General features: G+C 35.1%; 3 protein-coding genes across 3 annotated transcripts in view; all 3 read left to right on the plus strand.

Moving 5' to 3' along the window:
* Window positions 1-3,181, plus strand: LOC124374711 (tetratricopeptide repeat protein 37-like; the record flags this gene model as incomplete). The annotated part of the gene is given in 2 exon segments (XM_046832877.1): window positions 1-213; window positions 3,044-3,181. Coding segments are annotated over 2 exon segments (236 nt in total), but the record flags the coding sequence as incomplete, so codon positions are not given.
* Window positions 3,048-18,567, plus strand: LOC124374712 (tetratricopeptide repeat protein 37-like). The gene is made up of 9 exons (XM_046832878.1): window positions 3,048-3,325; window positions 5,188-5,367; window positions 6,968-7,119; window positions 10,363-10,498; window positions 11,762-11,946; window positions 14,475-14,651; window positions 15,655-15,866; window positions 17,914-18,102; window positions 18,426-18,567. Exons 2-8 carry the CDS (start codon window positions 5,329-5,331, stop codon window positions 18,024-18,026), a joined length of 1,014 nt encoding a protein of 337 aa, XP_046688834.1. The 5' UTR covers window positions 3,048-3,325; window positions 5,188-5,328; the 3' UTR covers window positions 18,027-18,102; window positions 18,426-18,567.
* The window catches only part of LOC124374709 (tetratricopeptide repeat protein 37-like), a 13,461-nt gene continuing 9,988 nt past the window's right edge, over window positions 18,354-21,826 (plus strand). Inside the window, exons 1-2 of the mRNA XM_046832876.1 lie at window positions 18,354-18,636; window positions 20,714-20,971. Coding sequence (XP_046688832.1) covers window positions 18,354-18,636; window positions 20,714-20,971 — 541 coding nt within the window. The remainder of the gene's footprint in view (window positions 18,637-20,713; window positions 20,972-21,826) is intronic.

Raw genomic sequence — 21,826 nt, forward strand, 5'->3', positions numbered from 1 at the left:
GTTTGTCCCTGAACAGAGGCCTGTTCCACGCCATGTGTCTGTTGGCGGAAACCGAACTCCAACTTTTGTGTCTGGAACAAGCTGAACGACACGCGCAGACAGCTCTCTCTCTGCGTCCAGACCACCGCATCACATGTGGGATACTGGCTAAGACTCTGGCTCTTTCTGATGATCCAGGAAATTGGAAAAAAAGCAGTAAATATGGCCAAAGAGGTGAGTCAGTTATAGTTCAGTCAAATTGAATCAGACAGTAGTTTTTGTTCAAACATTCTCTCAAGTAATGTATATTGTAGGGAGAATCAACAGTAAGCCTTATGCAGATTTTCAAAGTTAATTATATGAAATTTAAAGGGATTCTTTAACAAAGTTTACATTCATATTCACTCCTTGACAGTTTTGATTAACAAAGTATCTAAGTTTTAGAAACATCAGAACAGATTGCTAGCATGGTAGGTTGTAGAAATGTTATAACAATAAATATAACATATTTGAAAATATTGATTATATTTAATCACCTTTGAACATGATATTACCAAGTGGATTATAAAGTTAAGACAGACTAAAAAGGAACAAACAACCAAGGATCTGAGAAAAGCCTTGTAACTTTGTTAATGTAATGATAAATGGGCAGATTGCACAGAAAAAATTAAGAGGTGTTGGAATCAATTATTGATTTTCGTGACCAAATTCACAAAATTGACTAGAATGAACAGATAAATGTAATTTTGTTGTAAATACAAAGGCATTTTGTCAAATGATGAGCATTATTTTCTTTCCTTAAATATTTTCTCGTATTTAATTTTTTCTCTCAGTTTTTAGTTTTTAATGTTTGAGAGATGGATTTAAATTTCTAATTACACAGTGCAGTCTTCAGGTTATTTCCTTGTGTCCCATTTATGATGGTTCCTTCCCATATAGTGAGAGAATAGCGTGACAAGTGTTATAGTGGTGAACGCCTGCTACCCGAAGTAGTTTATTATTTTCAGCAAACAGGACCACTTGCAGGATGCATAGGGCCACAATCGTCATGATACAGATATCCTTGAATTCTTCACGGCAGATGCCCCTGAGTTCCAGACTTTTAGCGCTCTTATTACTTTTTTCTGGATTAGAAGGATTCTTTGTAAGTTGATGGCTGTGATACCATCCACAGCAATAGCAATGCCATATCTTAAATGGGATTCAAAAAGGACATAATAACTGTCACAACTGTCAATCAAGGAGTCCTGTATGTGATTTTATGTCAACTTCTACCATAGCTACAATCTTATCACTTATCCTGCCAAAAGCCAGTTGCTTGGTCTTGGTAATGTTAATTACTAGGTCATTCGAGTGGTAGTATTGGTAAGCCATATTTATTGTTGTGGAACATTATATTATACATTAAAGCGGAACAGTATATAATAAGGCATGTCATTAGTAAATAAAATGAACAGAACAGGACCCAAGACTGATCCCTGAGGCATTCCTCTATCTACAGGTAGGGTTTATATCTAATGTTAGGTATTATTACATGTCATTGTCTAATTTCCAAAAATTGGCTGCAATCTTCCAAATACCTCTTAAACCACTTGTAAGCAGAGTCACTGATGCCACTATTGTCGTACGACAAAGTTGTAACCCAGACAGTCACAAGGCCTTGCTGAAATCAAACCTAACGCCAGTTACAAGTTTTTTCACACTTCTAGTTGGTCACATGACTTTTGCCAGTTCATCAATTGCGGTTTCATAAAACTTTGTTAACTACCTGTCAGCAGGTTAAATTGTTCAAGATACTCCACTAGTCTATTTTAATAGCTATTAAAATAGTTGTTTTTCCTTTCATGTGGGGGTTTCTTGCCTTCATTTAAGATGGAGTGTTTTGGGCAATGTTGCCTCTTCACTGTGGGCAGATTCTATATATTTTGTCAGCTTAGTTTGTTCATGCTGTTGAATTTGGTCTTGTATTTCTCTCATAGAGTGCTCCACTTGGTCCTGATGTATCTTCAACTGAGCAAGTTGTAGTAGTAGGTGTAGTTTATCATGTAATTCATGGTAAATTCCCAACACTGGTAATTCATCAAGTCTATCAATGGTAAGTTTTGTTTGTATATCTCTAACTTCTTTAGGATCATTTACTTGGTCAAATTTTGTGCTTTCTTCTTGTTTAACCCCAAAAGTGCTGAGTATCCAACGGTGGTGTCACCCGGTACTGCCGGGTTTTCTTACTTTGCACAGAGCTGCTTCACAGTTAACTTACATGTAGTACCATGATCAACTTTAGCAACATCTTCGTTCACCAAACTGCTACCAGAATTACCTGATTTGTCATGTCAGATTGTGGTTAATAAAGTGAGTCTAATCCTGATCGCCATCATTCTTGCAAAAGTTACACACTGCAGGTGTCATGTGGCAAAGCAGCAGTATGGCACGTGATAACATGGGCGTGGAAGTTGAAAACAACGTGGCAGTTTAGTGATTAAGTTTACTCATTGCATCCTTAAACTGCCTATTTTGCTTTTCCATGGCACATATTATTCTCTTTTTCCTTATCTTGGTCTTCAAAACTTTGCCTAAGCTCTAACCAAAGCTGTCTCTCCTTGTTAATTTGATATTCTACTTCATTTAATTTTTCAGTTAAAGCAGCATTCTAAAGTTTTAGTTACTTTTTTTCTCCCACAAGTTCTTAAAATTATACTTGATATTTTATTTCAGATAAGTTATTTTTATCACTTATGTGCTATGCCAGTCGAGAATTCTGTATTATTACATCAAAAAGATCCCATTATTATTTAATGTAGTTTTTGGCTATTTCCAGTGTTTAATTTAGGTGATATTGTTGTATTTTTGATTGGTTTTAATCTCTCTTGTCTAAAGTTTCTTTGAACCTGTCAAATTGGCACAATAAATGCTTCAAAATGGACTTACTATTCCTTTTTATGATTTTATATTTGTTATGCCCAACTCGTATAAATAGATACAATTATTATATAACATAATTTGAAATTCAATTTTATTTATATGAAGGCTTATTTTTTAATATTTAAACATTGGTTTCTCGCAGCTGTTGGCAGAAGGACAGTGTGAGTTAGCTGCGGAAGCATTGTGTCAGGCATATCTACAGCTGCGACAATGGACTGACCTATTGACTGCCCTACCATGCCTGAGTCATGCTCCCGCTCTTGCTGCCTTACTGCACCTGGAGTGTGATCATCAAGGAGCAGGGAAGGAACTGCTTCCCACTCTTGCACAACATACGCCTGACTGCCCAGAAGCATGGTATCGTATTGGACAATTGTACAACACAGAATGCTCGTATGATCTCGCCTGCACTGCCTTTCTCAAGGTATGTAAATAGAATTTGTCACTATATAAGATTTAATTTGATTATATCCAAAGTTGGGTTTAATTGTTTTATTTAGAGTAGCTAAACTTTAAAAACACCTACTCAGAGATGTACATCTCAAGCTTAACCCATTGCGGGTGGCTAAAGACTGTTTGCAGCAGCAGATGTTATGATGCTGAGACTTTCTGATATATAGGATCAAGATGCGATGCGGCAAATAAGGGATGGATTTGATGACTGTTTTCAAATAAGAACTTTTTGTCAGTTGAACATGAAATATTTTTATTTGTTACTTTATGAGGTTTAGAATATTCTCTTTGTTTTAGTCTCTAATTTTGTATTTATTAAAAATTTCTTTTATTTCTGATTATAGCTTTTAATAATTTACAATAGGAAAATCTGAATTAGTATTTTGCAATAAATTATTACAAGAAAAGACCTGTTCTATATCGGGGCTGTTACAATCCAAATACATCTCTTCAATAACATTTGGTTTTACAATAAACTTAAAAAGAAGCTCAATAAGATAATTATCAATAGGTCTACTACAATAATTTGATGGGCCACGTGCCCAGATTAGGTTCTTCACTGTCAGAGGAGTGAAACTGATTGTAAATGTAATAATAATAAGTATTTCTTGCCTGACTGGTGTTTTGGTGATAGTGATAAAAACAGAGATCGAAAATTAACAGGTTTTAGGCATCCTGAAATGCAGATTGAAAGAGTAGCAGTAGTATTTGGGAACAAACACAAACTATAACTAGAATAATGGTTTTCCTTCCAAAACAAATTATCATTTTTACAATTATTTATGCCATTTTCACTTTATTCTGTATAGCAAAAAACATTATATATAACAGAACAACCATATGTTTTTGTGCTATTGTGAACAAAATTACCAAACCTAACTGAGAGTATTTAAATTTATTCTAGCAGAAATGTCAAGAAATACAAAAATTATTGTTAAACACAGAACTCAGGACAACATGTGCACCTTTCGGACACGGGTCCACTGAACAAACGGATACATGCACTTTGCCTTTTAAGTGATTTTTTTTTTTCATTTTCACAACAGAGAACTAGGTTTCCTGGGTCTGGTAATTGCCTCTCAACCATCCGGCTTATTGTGCTCCATCTTCAAGGTTTAAGCTATGTCAAATCCCAGGCCTTTACAAAACCATGAGATTGCCTGTTCCAACCACTCTTCAGTTTGCCTAAGAAAACCTACAGATCTTGAGCGTTTGTTGTGTAATGCCAGAATTCAAATAAGTTGGTGGATTTTGGAACCCTGTGGGTCACGTTCACCTCAACTCCTGCCTCTATGTCGAACCTAATGGGGCAGTGGTCCGAAAGTGAGGCCTCCTGTGAAATGTACCACCTTGATGTGTTTTTATTTTTCAGTCCTTTAGATAAGGTTATATCCAGAACTTTTTGTCTAGTTCTTGTAATAAAAGTGGGACTAGATTCTCTATTTTCTAGAACTAAATCATTATAGAATATAAACTGCAGGAGTTCCTCACCTCTTGGGTTTATGTTATTGCTTCCCCAGAAGGTGTGATGAGCATTACAGTCACAGCCGAGAATGAGGGCTACACTGCTCTCTCCACAGTGCTGCAGTAGCCTTTCTATTTTTACTAGTGGGCAGTTTGTTGAAGAGTTGGGGAAGTAAGCTGAGGCTATGATTACCTCTTTTTCCCCTTATTGTGAGGCTACCTTCACAGACACCACCACCATGTCTTTTGAAATTAGATCTGTAACAGGGAAAGCTGTTATATGTTTTGAAATTAAAACACACGCTCTTGGATTGTCAATTGAACGATAATATATGAGAATCAAAGTGCTTAAATGATGTTATTTTGCAGTGTGCAAAACTGGCACCTCATTGGTACACTGCTTATCTCCAACTGGGTCACATCTACGCCAGATCCAATGCGACACTGGACAAGGCGAGACGGTGCTACCAGCGGGCCCTGGCACTCAACCCAGCACATAGCCCCACGCAGATGGCACTGAGTGACACATACCGAGCGTTAGGAGACGGGGTACGTAACTACATTGTTCATATTTGTCATTGTTAAATGGATCCTTTTCCATTGTGGATTGTTTGGGCACCAAATAATTATCAAGTAATCAAATATTGGATATTATTAGAATTGAAAATTCCTTTATTATCAGTTGAAATATAGATTTTTTATAGATTATATATTACTAGCAGTTACCCGCAATTTTGTAGGTAATGAGCACTTCTGGTTCAAGTGAATATTTCCAATGCCAATGTTGAGTTTGCCTTCTTCCCACATTTAATAAAATATGTTAAAAAGTGTATATTTATAGTCATTATAATTTACTCCAATATTAGTATTTCGTATTCTGTAGTTTATTTTGAAGTTTATTCCTGATCAAGAAAATATATATATATATATATATATATATATATATACACATCTCTGAGAAGTCTACTTATGTCGAAAAACAACAAATTTTGGCTTCATAGCAGTCTAAATGTAAAGTAAAAGTTAGATAGTTATATTGTCTTTTAGATCCTAATAATTAATATTTGATAAAAAATGTACAGTTAAAAATACATTAACAATGGTTCTTCATCTTTGTTTCTTTATAAATTGAAAAATATTGTTAATATTTTAGATCAGTTAGAGCTTAAATTGGTACATTAGTTCAAAAGAACAGTCCAGCAAAATTTCTTCCAGCATAGTTCTTATCAATTGCTTGAAAGTGAGTCTTCGGAGTCAAATTCTGACCTTCTTATGTTTAGGACATTTTCCAAGGTAGATTACCTAATCACTGAAATTGAAATTTGTAATCCTTTAAAAATATGCTTTTTAGACAGATTTCTTACTATAAATGTAAAGAAATATAAAATAATACACAATGTTTACACGGAACAGTTGATTAAAGTTGACAGACTCATTCAATGAATATTACACAACTTAGAGACAAAGATGGGATTGTTCACTACTTTAAAGGCCTGTGAGGTGTAGCCCAGAGGGATTTTCGAAATAAGAATAGGCCTGTATTTATCCCAGGGACTGCAAGAGAGTCCATGTAAAATTTCAGTGCGAATAGCTTATAGCGAATAGTGTGAATTGTTAAGCGTGAAAGCAAAACAACAAACAAACAAAGGCACTTTCACATTTATAATATTATTAGGATTTAGAAAATCATTTACTGTATATATGTAGAAAACAGAAAAGAGAATATTATTAATTAATGTGTGAATTCATGTTTATGGAGTAAACACCTATATTGGGAGAGACAATCTAACAAGATGTGAGCAGATTACTGCAGTGCGTGCCATCGCAAAAATAAATAAATGCATGTGTTTGCATGTTAAGGATTTAGATAGGGTATCAGGTTCTTCTGGAGGTGAAGAACAAGCTGATGAGAATAAGTCATTAAACAGGGCCCTTAACAAAATAAATACAATAAATAAGTAAACATTTATAGTCTTTTCTTGAGTCAAGAATCATTATAAATTGCTATTTACTCATAAATAATCATTTAATGTTATTGTAGAAGATTGGACTAATTTGACTGTTGTAGACCAAAGAAGTTTGTTAATTTACCAAAAACTTTTACTTTCTCCCAGTAATGCTCATCACATTCTCTATCACCTGTTTGTAGAAAAGTAACCTGTCACTATTGGAGGATATATCACAGAGGCCAGAGGGTCGCTGGGCCTGTGCCAGACTGGGTCTGCAGTACTGGGACCTGGGGGACACATCAGCAGCTATCAACTGTCTTCGAGCTGCCCTCAAATCTGACCCTGACAACAGGTGAACATCAATATTTACAATAATAACCACAACAGTTTCTCATGTGGTAATTGATAACAGTCTGACTCTCTCTTTATTTCTTGACTTGATGACCATACACTCTATACTACTTTGGTGTAATTATGTTCAGTAGAGTTAACGTTTAGTAAGAATTGAGTTCAGTAAGGATTGCATAGTCCTCTTGTTGTAAACTTGACCCTAAACTCAGAAATAATGAAAGCGAGATTATACGAGGTATGTTTTTAAAGTAAGTACTGTTTTTAAATTACGCCGCCGTAGCGCTGCAGTTGCTGTTTAGCGCATGCACGTAGTTTAGCTACATCATTTGGGAAGCCACAGACGCCATTACGACGCTGTTTGATTGAGTCTTTGTTTGTTTATGTGTTTAAAATGCCGCCGACTATCGAGAATCCTGCCGACTGTGAAGTGTGTGCTGTGATTTGTTTTCTCTGTGCTAAAGGCTTAAAAGCAATTGACATTCATTGTCAAATCAGTGAAGTTTATGGTGAAAACATTATGGTGAAGGAATGGTGCGGAAATGGATTAGGGCCTTCAAAGATGGCCGCACAAACGTTTATGATGAGGAACGAAGTGGGCGACCTTCAGTCATTACCGATGATCTCATTCAAAAAGTGAACTGTAAAGTGAAAGGGAACAGACCGTTCACAATTTCGTTCTTAGCTGAAAAATTTCCTGCTGTATCAAGAAGTGTTCTCTACGAAATTGTGTCCTCTAGGTAAATAAAGTTTTGTTTGAAAAATTTACTTGTTGATTTTTTTATATCAAAACGGTACTTACTTTAAAAAAATGCCTCGTATGCCATGGTTTTGTACAGCCTAACTCTTTTCGTGGTAGTATATAGTGATTCAAGATTCACGTGAGTGTGTGACAATACCGGTAGTAGTAATCATCAGGACTGTTGGAGTTTGGTGGGGTTAGTTCCCTATCAGAGGTTCTTGCTAATCTCAACAAGGGTGTGCCACCCCTGCCTGCTTTGACTGGAGAGACTGGTACAGAGCTGGCCTCCCCTTCTTCCAAGGGAACATGACTGAGATTAATGCCCTAATTCTTCCTCATGGATCTCGATAGGAGGCGGCCACTACCCACTAACCTTTCTCATCCTGAATGTCCTATCACTCCGGAAGCAGTGCAAGAGAGTGTAAGAGGTTCTTACAGGACTAAGTGCAATTTATAAGCTTTTTGTCCTAAGAAAACAAAAAAAAAAAAAAAAAAAACACTCATCAGAATGATGTATCTAAATGGATACAAGCTAAGTAAAGGGTTAACATTTTCATTGCTGTTCTAAACTGAGTGATTTTGACTAATAGTAATGAGCATTATGTACTTGTACAGTCAATATGTTAAACTACAGTACAATAACTGTCTAGCTATGATACAGGTTCGAGTGTTGACTGATTAGTAACATATCCTATGTCATTACTTTGTTAAATATCCAGATAGCTTATGTGACTTAGACTTGTTCGAAATATACTAAGGTCAATTAGAAGCATGCCAAATATCATTTTGGCAAGTTACTTTGGTCTGATGATCTTATAGGATGAGTGAGATGAGTTTTCCATTGCAGTTGAAACAGATTGGTATTCAAGTTCCTTGTCGCAGAAGACTTTCCACCCTTTAATATTTATTGGTGAATGAAAAGTGTTTAGAGTAACAAAACTATGATGGTAGTCACCTTAGAAAGTGGGTTTTAAAAGTTAAAATATGTGACAACGGAAAATTAAATATGGAGGATGCTTTTTGTTCCGGCCGTCAGTGAGTGTGACAAGAGATGAAAACCAGTTTCTTTTTTAAGTATTTATTCGAGAAATCAGATGAATAAAACAACATTAAATTACTTCTTTTCTTGATATCTCTGAAATGTGAGGCGGCCATAAGATTAACAACATGATGGTAAATGTGTGCTCATTGGGTACCGAGAATGCTTACTCCTGAAATGAAAACTCAGTGTATTGAAATGTGCTGGACAAATCTTCGCCAATATGAAGATGATCATGATTTTCTGCATAATACCACGACTGAAGAAGAAACTTAGCTTCATTACTATAATCTGGAGGATAACAATGAATCAAAGAAGTACAGATACGTGGGGTCACCCTCTCCAGAAAGTTCAAAAGTTGTGCGAACATTGGAAAACTTATACTAACCCTGTTTTGGGATTCACACAAAGTTCATTATTCAGAGTACTTACATTGTGGTCTACTTATCATAATTTCTAATACCTCCTGTAAGACACTGGGGAAGATAAAAACCAGGATTAGGCAAATTCAACCAGAGCATAGAAAATTCTTACTACATCACAATAATGCGTGACCCCATAGTAGCCGACAGATAGTGGAAAGATTCAATACTTGGCAAGGAAACTGAAAGGAGTTTGGTATGAATCCGATGGTGAAGTCAAATCCACAGTGGTAAACTGACTCTTAGATATAGATGCCAACATTTCCCTCAATGGAATGCAGAATCTAGTTCATCACTGGCGTAAATGTATAGAATAGTAATTATAGCTTCATTTTGCCCTTTAGATTTTTAATTATGCCCTTCCTAACTGACTTTAATTGGGGCACTACTATCAGCTGCCCGTCCCTGCTGGTTTATACTGATTGATCTTAACTAGTTGTAATGAGTATCACGCAAGCATATGTTTGTAACAATCAATGCGTTATTGAGCACTGATCAATTAAATGTCATTAAATTAACTCTTATACTAGTTTTTTTGCTCTTTTTTGCCAGCTTTGATATTAGGTTTATACCAGAAAAAAGTTAGGCTAGACATGCTTTTATTTCATTAGGTGGATGAATGATCCAGTTATTATTTTATATATCTATACTTTTGATTGCAGCAGTAGATGGCCCGTGCCTGTGATAGATTTAATCTATATTATATTTCCAAGCTGACATTTTATTTTTCTGAAGTCTATGTATGGAGAGCATGTTCTAAATACTACAGACATTCAACAAATGTCAATGGTAAATCCTTCCCAGCAACCAACCGACAAAATGGAATAGCAATCATCACAGAACTCTTATTTGTGATCTAGGTTGATTTTTTGATCACATCATAAGCTACTTGTTCTTCAAACTTCTTTCGTCGTACTTTTATTCAAATGTGGACCCACTCAATTTTAGGACGAACATAGTAAAATAAGTACTGAAAAATCCTTTCTTTCTACCAATAGGTAAGTATATTTTATGTTATATTTATCATATTTTTAACTTTTTCAGTCACATGTGGGAAGCTTTGGCAGATGCTTATATGGCCAGAGGAGCTAATGGATCTGCGTTGAAATCGTACCAGAAAGTGTTGGAATTGAAACCAGGAGCTTTTTATCCAGCATTACAAATTGCTACCATTAAACAGGTATGCATTTTGTGGTAACTTTTCATTTGTTGTCTGTGCATGTTAAAATTAATCCATATATATTATATATATATATATATATATATATATATAAACTACTACGCTTAAATTTTAATACATTGTCAATACTGTTTATATATATATGGAGCACTACTAAGTGTTCACGGCGCATCAGCAGGCAGACACAGTCAAATCAACTCTAGTGATTTAGTCTTGTTGTTCGACTATGATGCCAAATCATATGTGAGGGTTAAAATAATTGTAGAGAAAAGATAAATTAACTTGATATTGAAATAAATTCAAATTATTAAATTATAATAATTACGAAAGAAATCCATATTTTATAAACAGTATTGACAATGTATTAAAATTTAAGCGTAGTAGTTTGGGTCTGAGACTAAAAATACCGGGAGCCATTTCTGTGTACCTTCGCTCTCTGTTTTTCCTTGGTGTTCATACCAGTAACATATATGATTATAATAGAATGGTTTAGTTGTTAAATCAAAACCTGAATCAACATAACTTGAAATGCATAGTAGTAAACTTTCTTGTGAAACTAGTTATGCAATGTAATTAAAAAACAAAAAACTGATGAACCCAGTAACCATGTGTTTGGTATTCAGTCCAACAAATAAATTTATTGCAAAGTGAAATGGCTGTTGATATTCCCAAAGTGTACGTCAAGTGGTGAGTATAATACGTAAATGATTTGAATCTTATTGACATTTGATACCTTCAAACATTACATATCAGGAGCGAATATAGATTGGTGTTGTTTAAATTTAATGAAATATGACACTGACAACGTGATTCTGTAACCAATGCCACATACAATATAACCTATTATATTCAAATTACTAATTACAGTTATAGATTACAACCAAGTTACACCTTGACTTAACATTGGACTTACACAAGACAATCAGCAAGGAGCAACACCGACTCTACACAAAGGACTGCATAAATGTTAAGACTAAAACTGATCTTACTCAAGTGATGTCACCAATGTGGGATGGTAATAACCGATTTTACTCAATAACCATAAATGTACGGGCCATTTATGATCAGATGTATCAATGGCAGTCTTCAATAATGCATTTTTAAACAAACAAAAATTGTTTGGTATAAAAAGCATTACTATGACATCATAGATATATTAATTATCAACTCTAAAAATAGTAAGGATTCAAATTAGAGTTCTACAAGAATCAAGAAACACAGCTTTAAGTAATCACATTGATGAACACGTTGTCGGTTGAGCAGATGACAGAGCTGGCGGATGAGAGTTTGTTGGAGTTTAGAGAACTTGTGATGGCCCAGCCTGCCTCCCCCCTGGCACTGAAGGGGTTGTGTGAGACTTGTTTATACCTGGCTCGAGAACACCTCACCACCCGGCTCATGGGCTTGGCACGTGACCGTCTACAGGAGGGCCTCATTGCCATCGCCAGGTACCATGCTCTTCATAATGGTTTTAGAATGTTAAATATTTTAATTTGAACTAACCTCTTGATAATTGATTAATATTTTAAAAGGGTTATTGTATCGCTATACAGAACAAGATGGTCCCAAGCCATCTTGAATAAACCATTAAGTTTAGGGAGATACCAAGAGGTCAAGACTATACAGAGTATATTTCTGCCATGGACGTTTCCTTTCCTGGAAGTTTCTAGAGTTAGTTGGTTTAGAAGTACAAAAAAGAGATTCATCTCATGCTCTTTTATATCAATATAATGTGGTAGATTTGTTGTTTTTCTATAACATTCTTCATGATCATGGTCTTTTTGAAGAAAATAGAGGTCTAAACATACAGTAGTAGAGGGCTAGCCAGTGAAACGGGAAGATTTAAATAAGTAACTAATTCTTTAAGAAAATTTATTTTATTATTTAATGGTTATAAATATAAAGAAAAAAAGGTAGCCATTTACTGTACAATAAGTGAAAAAATTATTTTTTGAATATAACACTTGTCATAAGTCCTCCATTGTAATCTATGCACTGCTGCAGCCGGGCCTGGAAGTTTCTCATGACATTTTGCAACATATTGACTGGTATTCCTTCGATTTCGTCCCGAATTCGTTTTTTTAGGGCAGGGATAGTTCTAGGTGGATCTTTCTGAAAAAAAGTCACAGGCTGTCAAATCAGGAGAGCGAGGGGGCCAAGGGATATCCCTGTTTCGGGAAATGACGCCACCTGGAAACAAAGCATTCACAGCATTCATAGCAACTCTTGCAGTGTGGCTTGTTGCCCCATCTTGTTGGAACATTGTGTGTTCATTTACTGGAAAACGGGAAAGTTGTGGTGTAAGAAAGTTCTGGATCATTGCAACGTAACGCACAGAGCTAACAGTCACAGCACTTCCATTGCTATCCTCAAAGAAAAATGGGCCTATGATTCCTCTTGCTGACATTGCGCACCAAACCGTCACTTTTTCAGCATGAACAGGCGTTTCATGAAGTGCGCCAGGGTTTTCCTCAGACCAGTATCTGAAGTTTTGTTTATTAACAAAACCAGAAAGGTAGAAATGCGCCTCATCGCTCATCCACAAGTTGTTTACTTGGTCGACATTTTCTTCAAGTCTTCTGGCCATTTCCTCACAAAACTGTAATCGTTTCTGATGGTCAGTTGGTTTGAGAGATTGCACAATCTGTATTTTGTATGGGTGAAAATTTAAATCTTGATGAAGAATCCTTCTCACCGAAGTGTTACTTATTCCAAGGCGTAGAGCATGTTGTTTGGCAGATCGGCGTGGACTTCTGAGCATTGCCTGTTGAACAGTAGCGATATTTTGAGGGGTTCGAACGGTTTTTGCACTCCCACCTCGTTTTTTAAACGTTGATCCAGTTTGTTCAAGGTTGTTTATCCACGAACGAATTGCGCTATCCAAAGGAACAGGCCTGTTGCGCGGTATGTTGAAATGGCGTCGAAAAGCACGTTGTGTTTTCACCAAACTTTCACCATTCGTATAATACGCTTTAACCGCGTAGCCGCGATGTTCACCCGTCCAACGATCCATCTCAACTAAATGGCGGAACACGCAGGTAAAAATGAGCCGGCCACTATTACCCCCACCACTCACATTCCAACTGTCAAGGCCATCTCCAATCTTCCCTTTTCACTGGCTAAACCTGTATATGTCTTGCTTGAGAGTGAGATATGTTTGTTCTTATTTTGGAGTATGTAACTTATAATTAAATGTAATTGCTTTTATAAATTTAGACTTTTCAATAATGATTTTTTCAGGTTTTTACATGATAATAACATATGAGCTGAGGGTATGTGCCATTCTTTCAGATAATGCTGAGTGCTCGAGTCTCAGGCTTGTTAGAGACATTGATGTTTTCAGACACTTACTGGTTGGGTATCAGTTTACATGTGGATCGGTGGTGTGAGATTGGTGTATGGGATTCCAACACACAGTACTGAGTGCTTGAGCCTCAGGGTTGTTTGGGACATTAATGTTTTTTAGAAATGATCTGGTTGGATATTAGTTACATATGGGAGTATCGCTGATGTGAGACTGGTATATAGGACCCCCACTCACACTGCTGAGTTTAAAAATAGTTATCACACTGGAATCAAGAATATTTTGTTACCAGGTTTTGAGGCTTGACAAGAAAAAGTGTTGAAAATAAACAAAGCATTTAAGATTTAAAAGGTTACATACCTAACCTAAATTTCAATTGAAATCTAGGACGAATATTATTGTTGGACTGAATACTTGTTGGACGCTTTGTTATATTTTTCATCTTTCTTATTGTTATAATTTGACCATGTCTACAACCCAGTATTCTATAATGTAATAAAGATTCATGCTTCATTTCAATTGATTGATGTTTTAGTGCAGTGCAGGGATGGCCAGACCTAGCTTGGAAGCTTGCAGGAGACTGTCTGACATTAGCTAGGTCCCTACCACTGGCGTGGCACTTTTTTACAGTGCCTGAGGTCAAAGTATTTCTATATTGCGTGTATGTTTTAGTGCGGTGCAGCTACGGCCAGATCTAGCCTGCCTGTGGAAGCTTGCAGGAGAATGTCTGACATTAGCTGGATCCCTACCTCGGTCGTGGCACTATCTCACAGTGCCTGAGGTCCTGAGGTCAAAGTCAGCTAGTGAGGCCACTCAGCAAGGTCTCCAGCTGCTACAGCTAGGCGCACGGTCAGTCATAGCCATGATCCACGTAACATCACTTTGTGTATTTTACACAAATTAGATACAAGATTTGTTTATTTCCTTTTATTGGCATGTTTTGGTTTAACTCTGTGCAAATTTAAAATTTGGTATGCATAGTTTTAGCCGTCTTCATCTACCACACGGCGTGGCACAACAATTAGTTCACCTCCTCACGAAAGGATTGTCACAAGATCGTCATTCTGTCTGGGCACTTGAGAATAGATTTATAAAACTCTAACCGTAGTCACGTGTCAGCGAATTTAACAGTCACTTGGGCGAGGGGGACGAGGCCACATACTCCGTAAAAGTACAAATTTATTTAATTATTAAAAGAGGGGGGTGTGAGGAAGCACAATGTTCACAACCCAAGGGGGTGACACCACACATGAAACAAACTCTATAGACACTCAGATAAAGTGAACAGGAAGACGCTATGCCAAACTAATTCAGATACATGAGTATGTTTTATTGCTCCAACCGATCAGAAACAAGAGACAGTCATCTGATCATACAGCAATCTGTATGCAGCCAGCTAATGTACCTCATTGAAATTATGTATAAAACTACAGAAGTAAACCAATATTAATCTTATAGTAAGTTATATTTTTATGTTATAAGAGAGTAATGTAATAATTATTATGCACCTTATATATTTTTGAACATATTCCAATGAAATTTTGTGGACTAATTTATTATAAAGTATACTTTCTTTTTAGGAAAAGAGCCTAAGTCTCTACACTTAGTCCTGAAAAGGTTTTTGCACCTCCTTTATTTAAAGTGTACTTATAGAAACATTTTTTTGTATGTTTTGAAGCTAAAACTATTTTGGCATTCTTTATCTATCCATAATTTTTTAATAAACAAATTTAGTAAGCAAAATTATGTCATATTGTTCATGAGTTAGAAAATTCATGTATTATTAAGACAAGGTCTTGAGAAATAAAATTGATGTGCTTATTTATATGAATGAAATGTTTTTTCCTGCTAGTTGCTTGTGCCGGTGTCTCAAGCTGATGTCAGGAGAGGGACAAGCTGCTGTATGGCACGACCTTGCCCTCAACTACAGACAACAGGTGGAACTATCTGACACTAGGGACGGCATATGTCAACGTGCATTGGCTGCTGCCAAGGAGAGTGTCACTCTGGATCCAGGCAGTTGGCAACACTGGAACCAGCTCGGAATTGTTGCTGCTTTACCAGGTCAATTGGTAGTGTGTGTGATCTCAATAGAGTTCTGCTTACTCAAATTTTGCTAATCCAAAATTGTAGTTAACGACTTTAAAACATGATATTTTAATTATATTTATATCAATTTAAAGGACAAAAAGAGACAATTTATATCACACTGTAAATAATAATCAAATTTGAACGAAATATAATATTGTGAATGGTACAGTAAAAGAAGATAATTCAAAATTCAATCATCCGTTATTTGTAAATACGTATCATTATATGAAGAACAACATCAAAGTCAAAATATTTTTATTTATATTATGCATATAAGTACAAAAAATAGTGTCTACAACTGCAACTAAATTTGTTTGATAGTTAAAGTTATGTAAGTTTCATAACATTGTCATTGTATACAATTCTTGAAATGAATAAAATGCATTTTTAATGAAATAATACTTTTTGAACTTCAGTTTATACTTCTTGACGTCTTCAACACTTAAGACAATTTTGAATATCTGTTACTGAACCTTATTTGAAGACTGGGACAGCCTTTGACATTTTTAATTTATCAGGACATGTACCTGTAACAAGAGATGAATTTACTAGATGCAATAGTGGTTTAATTATGGAATGTTTTACAAATTTTATCAATTTCACTGGAATTTCACCATAGCCATTATGATGGTATATTTGTTTGTGAGTCAAAAATTTGTTTCAATTGGGTTAAAAGTGGATCACTCATAGACAAATTTTTAGATTTAAAGACAAAAATCCCTTTACAATTACTTATACTATTTTATGTTTTTTTGTTTATAATTTGTCATCTTGTCTTGTTAATATTTGTTTTATCTTAAATTTTGGTGTAAAAAATAATTTTTTTACTGCTTGTTAGTTTTGAATTATATTATTTCATTTTTATTCTTGACTTCGTATTTTATATTATTGGATTTTACGACCTTTGATAATTTACTGAGGTTAATATTTCATTTTTTTCATCTTTTAAATCTTGTGTAATCCATATGTACCTTTTATTTTACTTTAAAATTTGTATAATGGCAAAACAGAGATAAAAATACTATCTGAAGATAGTATTAAAACAATCATACCTCCTATTAAGTGTACATTATAAAAGAATTAATACCAGGTTTCTTTTTCCAATAGAACTTAACAAGTACCTTCCACTAGTGAATTACAACAAATTTTCCAATATTAATTTAATTTTGCAAGGCATTTCAGAATTTAGGATTCCATCATCAGGCAACTTTACAAATGAATAAATAGTTAAATTTTTGTAAACAATAAGTACCAAAATAACATATGGTAAATGATGTGTCCATATTCAGTACAGTGGTTCACAATAGCAGATTTTTCATTTCTTCCATATTTTATATGTGAAAAGTGTTCTTTGAATCTTGTCTTGATGTTCCTTTTTGTTTGGCCAATGTACAATTTTTCACAGTCATTGCATTTAATTTAATAAATTCCTGATTTTTTTGAGTGATTTTTTGTCTTTGCGATTTCCTAATATTTGTGATAATTTGTGGTTTGTTTTGTACATGATAGATTTGTTTGTATGCTTTTAAAAGTTTTCTGTAATTGATTCGAAATATCGCTGTATGTTGTACAAATGAATTTTGGTTTATTGTCTTGAAGGGGTAGTAATGTGGTAAAATTGCTAAACTGATAACAATTGTTAAAAATTGTATAGTATTAAGTATGTAAGGTTCAGTAGGACTTAGTTTAGCTGACCTATAATTATTTCTAAACTGATCTGATTTTGACTGGAGAGTAAAAAAGGCCTAACCTGGACTGAATCAAACAAATCTAAGCTGTAACAATGATTTAAACTTTCTGTATGATTGTTGGCAACAGTGCATAGCATACCTTTAATCAGTTTTCTCTCTGATGATCCAAAGGACTCATTAGTAAGAATGACATATCAGAATTCTTATGTTAATTTAATATTTTTTTAATTGTTCTGGCCAAGAACTCTGGTCCTGTTTGGTATTTCTAACCACTCGAGCTAGGACGAGTCTTTAGGCAGATCTTATCCAATTCTCTCTTGTTGATACAGAAGTGAGGAAGTTCAAGTTGGCACAACATGCATTCATCAAAGCTACTATGCTGGATAACACTGTGGCAGCACCATGGAGTAACCTGGGCTGTTTTGTACTTAAGGCTAGATGAACTTAAACTGGCCAACGCAGCGTTCAGTGCAGCGCAGCGGACTGACTCCGAATATTGCCCTAGTTGGGTCGGCCAGGTACATGGGGTCCAACAAGGATCTATCGTAGTTCTCTTTATTATGAAATGATAATAGTGAGGGGTTGCAGTGTCATATAGTTACTTATTGACCCATTAATTTGAACATTCAATGTAGTCAATAGTCAATTAAATTAATTTGTAAAAAATAAAGATAAAATACTTTAATGTCTATTAGTTTTGTTGTGTTTAAATTGTAATGAAACTGAGGGATTGTTAATGACATTCTCATTCATATTATACTTATTATGTATGAATAGTGTGTTGACATCACGAGTTGTGATCATAACAGTTGGTTCACCAAGTGTGTGCTGGCACGAGCAGGCGCTGATAGCGGAGCGGGTACAGAACGAGGAGACAATGGATCTGTTCCGACATACCACACAGCTCGGTTACCATCCAGAGTCCAGCCTGGGCTACGGCCAGTGGGTGTGTCAGACACTGCGACAGGCCACCAATGATCCCCACTACATCTACAGCATTGAGCGTATGCATGCCGTTCCAGTTGCAATTGATGCGCTCACCTGGTCTACAGGTCAGTTTATAAGTAAGATGAAATAAATGAGTTACTTGAAAAAATTAAAATTGTGTTTGCACAGGAAGCAGTCTAGGCATATTTTCTTCATCAGTGTTTTTGTAAATCAATAAATTATTAACCAGTATCAGCCCAGATAATAAAGTAAGGAATGATCACTCTGTATGAGGACTGAACATATTCCTGTTGATCAATAAGTCTAGTCTTCTTCGGAGGATGACATTTTAAGTGGGTGGAATACCCTCAGTGTTAAAGCCTTTTACTAGCTAAACATGAGGTACCTTCTTCTACCTGCTTGGACTGGAAGAGAACTAGCTTCTTTCTGCACAAGGTGATATAACTGAGATATAGAGCCCTCTATCCCTCCTGATGGCATTTCGACAAGAAGCGGACTCTTTCACTAACCTTATGGCTACACCAACCTCAGGTTGTGACGGGTTAAAAATTGATATACTAGCTGGTTTAAGAAGTATCAGTCCAGATAATAAAGTGAGAAATGAATATTCTGTGTGAGGACTGAAACATATCCCTCCCTGTGTCAATATGGTTACACTAGACTGTTACGTGTTAAACAAATGATATATAAGCTAGTTTAAACTATTGATATATTAGCCAGTTTAACAAGTATCAGTCCAGATAATAAAGTGAGAAATGAATACTCTGTGTGAGGACTGAACATATCGCTCCCTGTGTCAATATGGTTACACTAGACTGTTACGGGTTAAACAATTGATATATTAGCTAGTTTAAACTATTGATATATTAGCCAGTTTAACAAGTATCAGTCCAGATAATAAAGTGAGAAATGAATACTCTGTGTGAGGACTGAACATATCGCTCCCTGTGTCAATATGGTTACACTAGACTGTTACGGGTTAAACAATTGATATATTAGCTAGTTTAAACTATTAATATATATGCCAGTTTAACAAGTATCAGTCCAGATAATAAAGTGAGAAATGAATACTCTGTGTGAGGACTGAACATATCCCTCACTGTGTCCATATGGTTACACTAGGGCTACCAAACATCTTCTGATTTGATTTACAAAGTTTTTTTTACCTTTCTACAAATATTAAAATTGCTAACTTCTTCCATTTAAAAGTGACATAGGAGTTTTGATACAAAATTAATTTCAGAGAAATTGGCTACATCTTCACATGAAATATAAATTCTTATAGTACTACTAATTTTTAGAAAGAACTCTAAACTCATTTGCTGTAATAGGCCCAATATATTTGTATCTGGTATACAATCTGTTTACAACCAATGTATATAATTTATAACTGTCCACGCAGCTCTACAATTGTTAGGTTCTAGTATAACTATATCATTTGCACTCTTTTTTTGCCAAGTCAAATAGGATAGGTGTTATCATTTGTCAGTAAATACAGTAAGACAATATCTAGGAGCGTCAGAGCAAACTGTAAACAATAGATTACAAAGTTTTATTGTTACTGTATTGTTACTAAGAATCAGGTGGGACCTTAGGAAATAAGACTATACATATGATTACTTCAGGAAGGTTCATCTCTGGTGATCTTGTAGGACCTACACTGGGTACTGCAAACCTGTTGTAACTTATGCCAGATTATATTGTTACTTGGTAGACAAGTTTAGTTCACTGCTAAGGAAGATGGTTGAAGTGGGTGCCACAGACACCACAACAACAAGCTTAACAACCTTATATCTAGAAGGGTCAACCATCACCTGCCTGCTTCGATGGATAATATTACGATGTATTAATAATAGGCTTGAAATCGGTCTAGCCTCTTTTTCTTCGAACATTAGATCTGAATCATCCACAAATCCTCCCATGTTTTCTGTTCCTTGGCATCTTGGCAGGAAGCATTTTTAATCCCTCTTACCATTTTAGAATTTCATCATTCATCTCACACATAGAGTTTATACCACTTGCTTTCTAAAGTATATTGAAAATTTAACTTATGTAAGAAAACTCACAAAAAATGACCGGATTACATACAATTACTAGCAGTTTATAACAAGCACCAGTTTACATTAAAATCAATTTCATATTTTAACCTAGACAATAAGTTGCTAGTGAAATGGTGTATAGATGACAGAGAGGATGACGCTTGTGGGCTGAACATGCTGGGCTGTCTGCTGGAGCGTTGTGGTCGCTACCGCAGCAGTGTAGAGGTTCTCAGTAGAGCTGTTGACCAGGCTCCGCCCACACATCGAGACAAGGTTTTGGCCAACTTTGGACGGGTGCTGCTCAAGGCTGAAAAGGTGGAGGATGCTGTGCAAGTGTACCGGGCCATCTCCAAAGCTGATATTCATTCCCAGTGTGGCCTTGCACTCGCTTTGTACAGAGGTGAGCTGTCATTGAGTGTAGCTACAAGTTTATGTTAACAAGAACACCATCAGTTTAATTTTTAACAATTTTGTTTTAGTTTCATTTTTTTTAATTTTGTGTTTTATTATTTTTATTTTTATTCATCTGTAATACAAATGTACAGATTAGGGTAGTTTTTACTCTTTTAATGCACCTATTTCTTTGCAATAAAGTATTGTAATAGGAATTTGGCATCAACAGTTGTCTGTACAAGAAACGTCACAATGACAATCTATCATCTATTGTACATTTTGTTTATTATATTTATCTTGAATGCATTTTGTTGTTATTAATTGTCCTGAACTATTAGATTGTATACTAAATACCTCTGTTTTTATAACATCAATTGAGTAAAATGCTTTATACTTTAACGAAGTAGTAATGGAATTTTTAAATATAACAAGACTAACTGACCATGCTATAATCAGGTAATTTATTAATCAATTTAATTTCCAGGTTTAAATGACTGGATTTTTCTAATCCAATATTTGGCATATCTAATTTATCTCTGTTTCTGGTATCATAGTTATAAATACCATATCAGGAATTATAATTTTCAAACTTTTCTTTACATTTTATACATATATATATATATATATATATATATATATATATATATATATATATATATATATATATATACACAGTAGATACCTGGCATGGTCATAATTTGTAGTTCTTTCAATAGGAGATAGCAACACATTCTATCAGGAGAACCTTTTATAATTTTTAAAGCTGTTTTGCCATACAAATGCTTTTTTGCATTACTACAATTAGGATATCAGTGTTGATGTAAAATTTTAATTTTCAAAGTAAATATGTAACTTTTGCCAA

The sequence above is a fragment of the Homalodisca vitripennis genome, unplaced genomic scaffold (assembly GCF_021130785.1).
Source record: "Homalodisca vitripennis isolate AUS2020 unplaced genomic scaffold, UT_GWSS_2.1 ScUCBcl_9687;HRSCAF=18267, whole genome shotgun sequence".
NCBI classification, from domain to species: domain Eukaryota; kingdom Metazoa; phylum Arthropoda; class Insecta; order Hemiptera; family Cicadellidae; genus Homalodisca; species Homalodisca vitripennis.

Excerpts from the sequence above, each read along its gene's own strand:
- LOC124374712 (XM_046832878.1), top strand. The coding sequence starts at position 5,329 with ATGGCACTGAGTGACACATACCGAGCGTTAGGAGACGGG. Across the intron at positions 7,120-10,362 it reads AAATCTGACCCTGACAACAG|TCACATGTGGGAAGCTTTGG; the intron begins GTGAACATCAAT and ends TAACTTTTTCAG. Across the intron at positions 14,652-15,654 it reads CTGCTACAGCTAGGCGCACG|TTGCTTGTGCCGGTGTCTCA; the intron begins GTCAGTCATAGC and ends TTTTCCTGCTAG.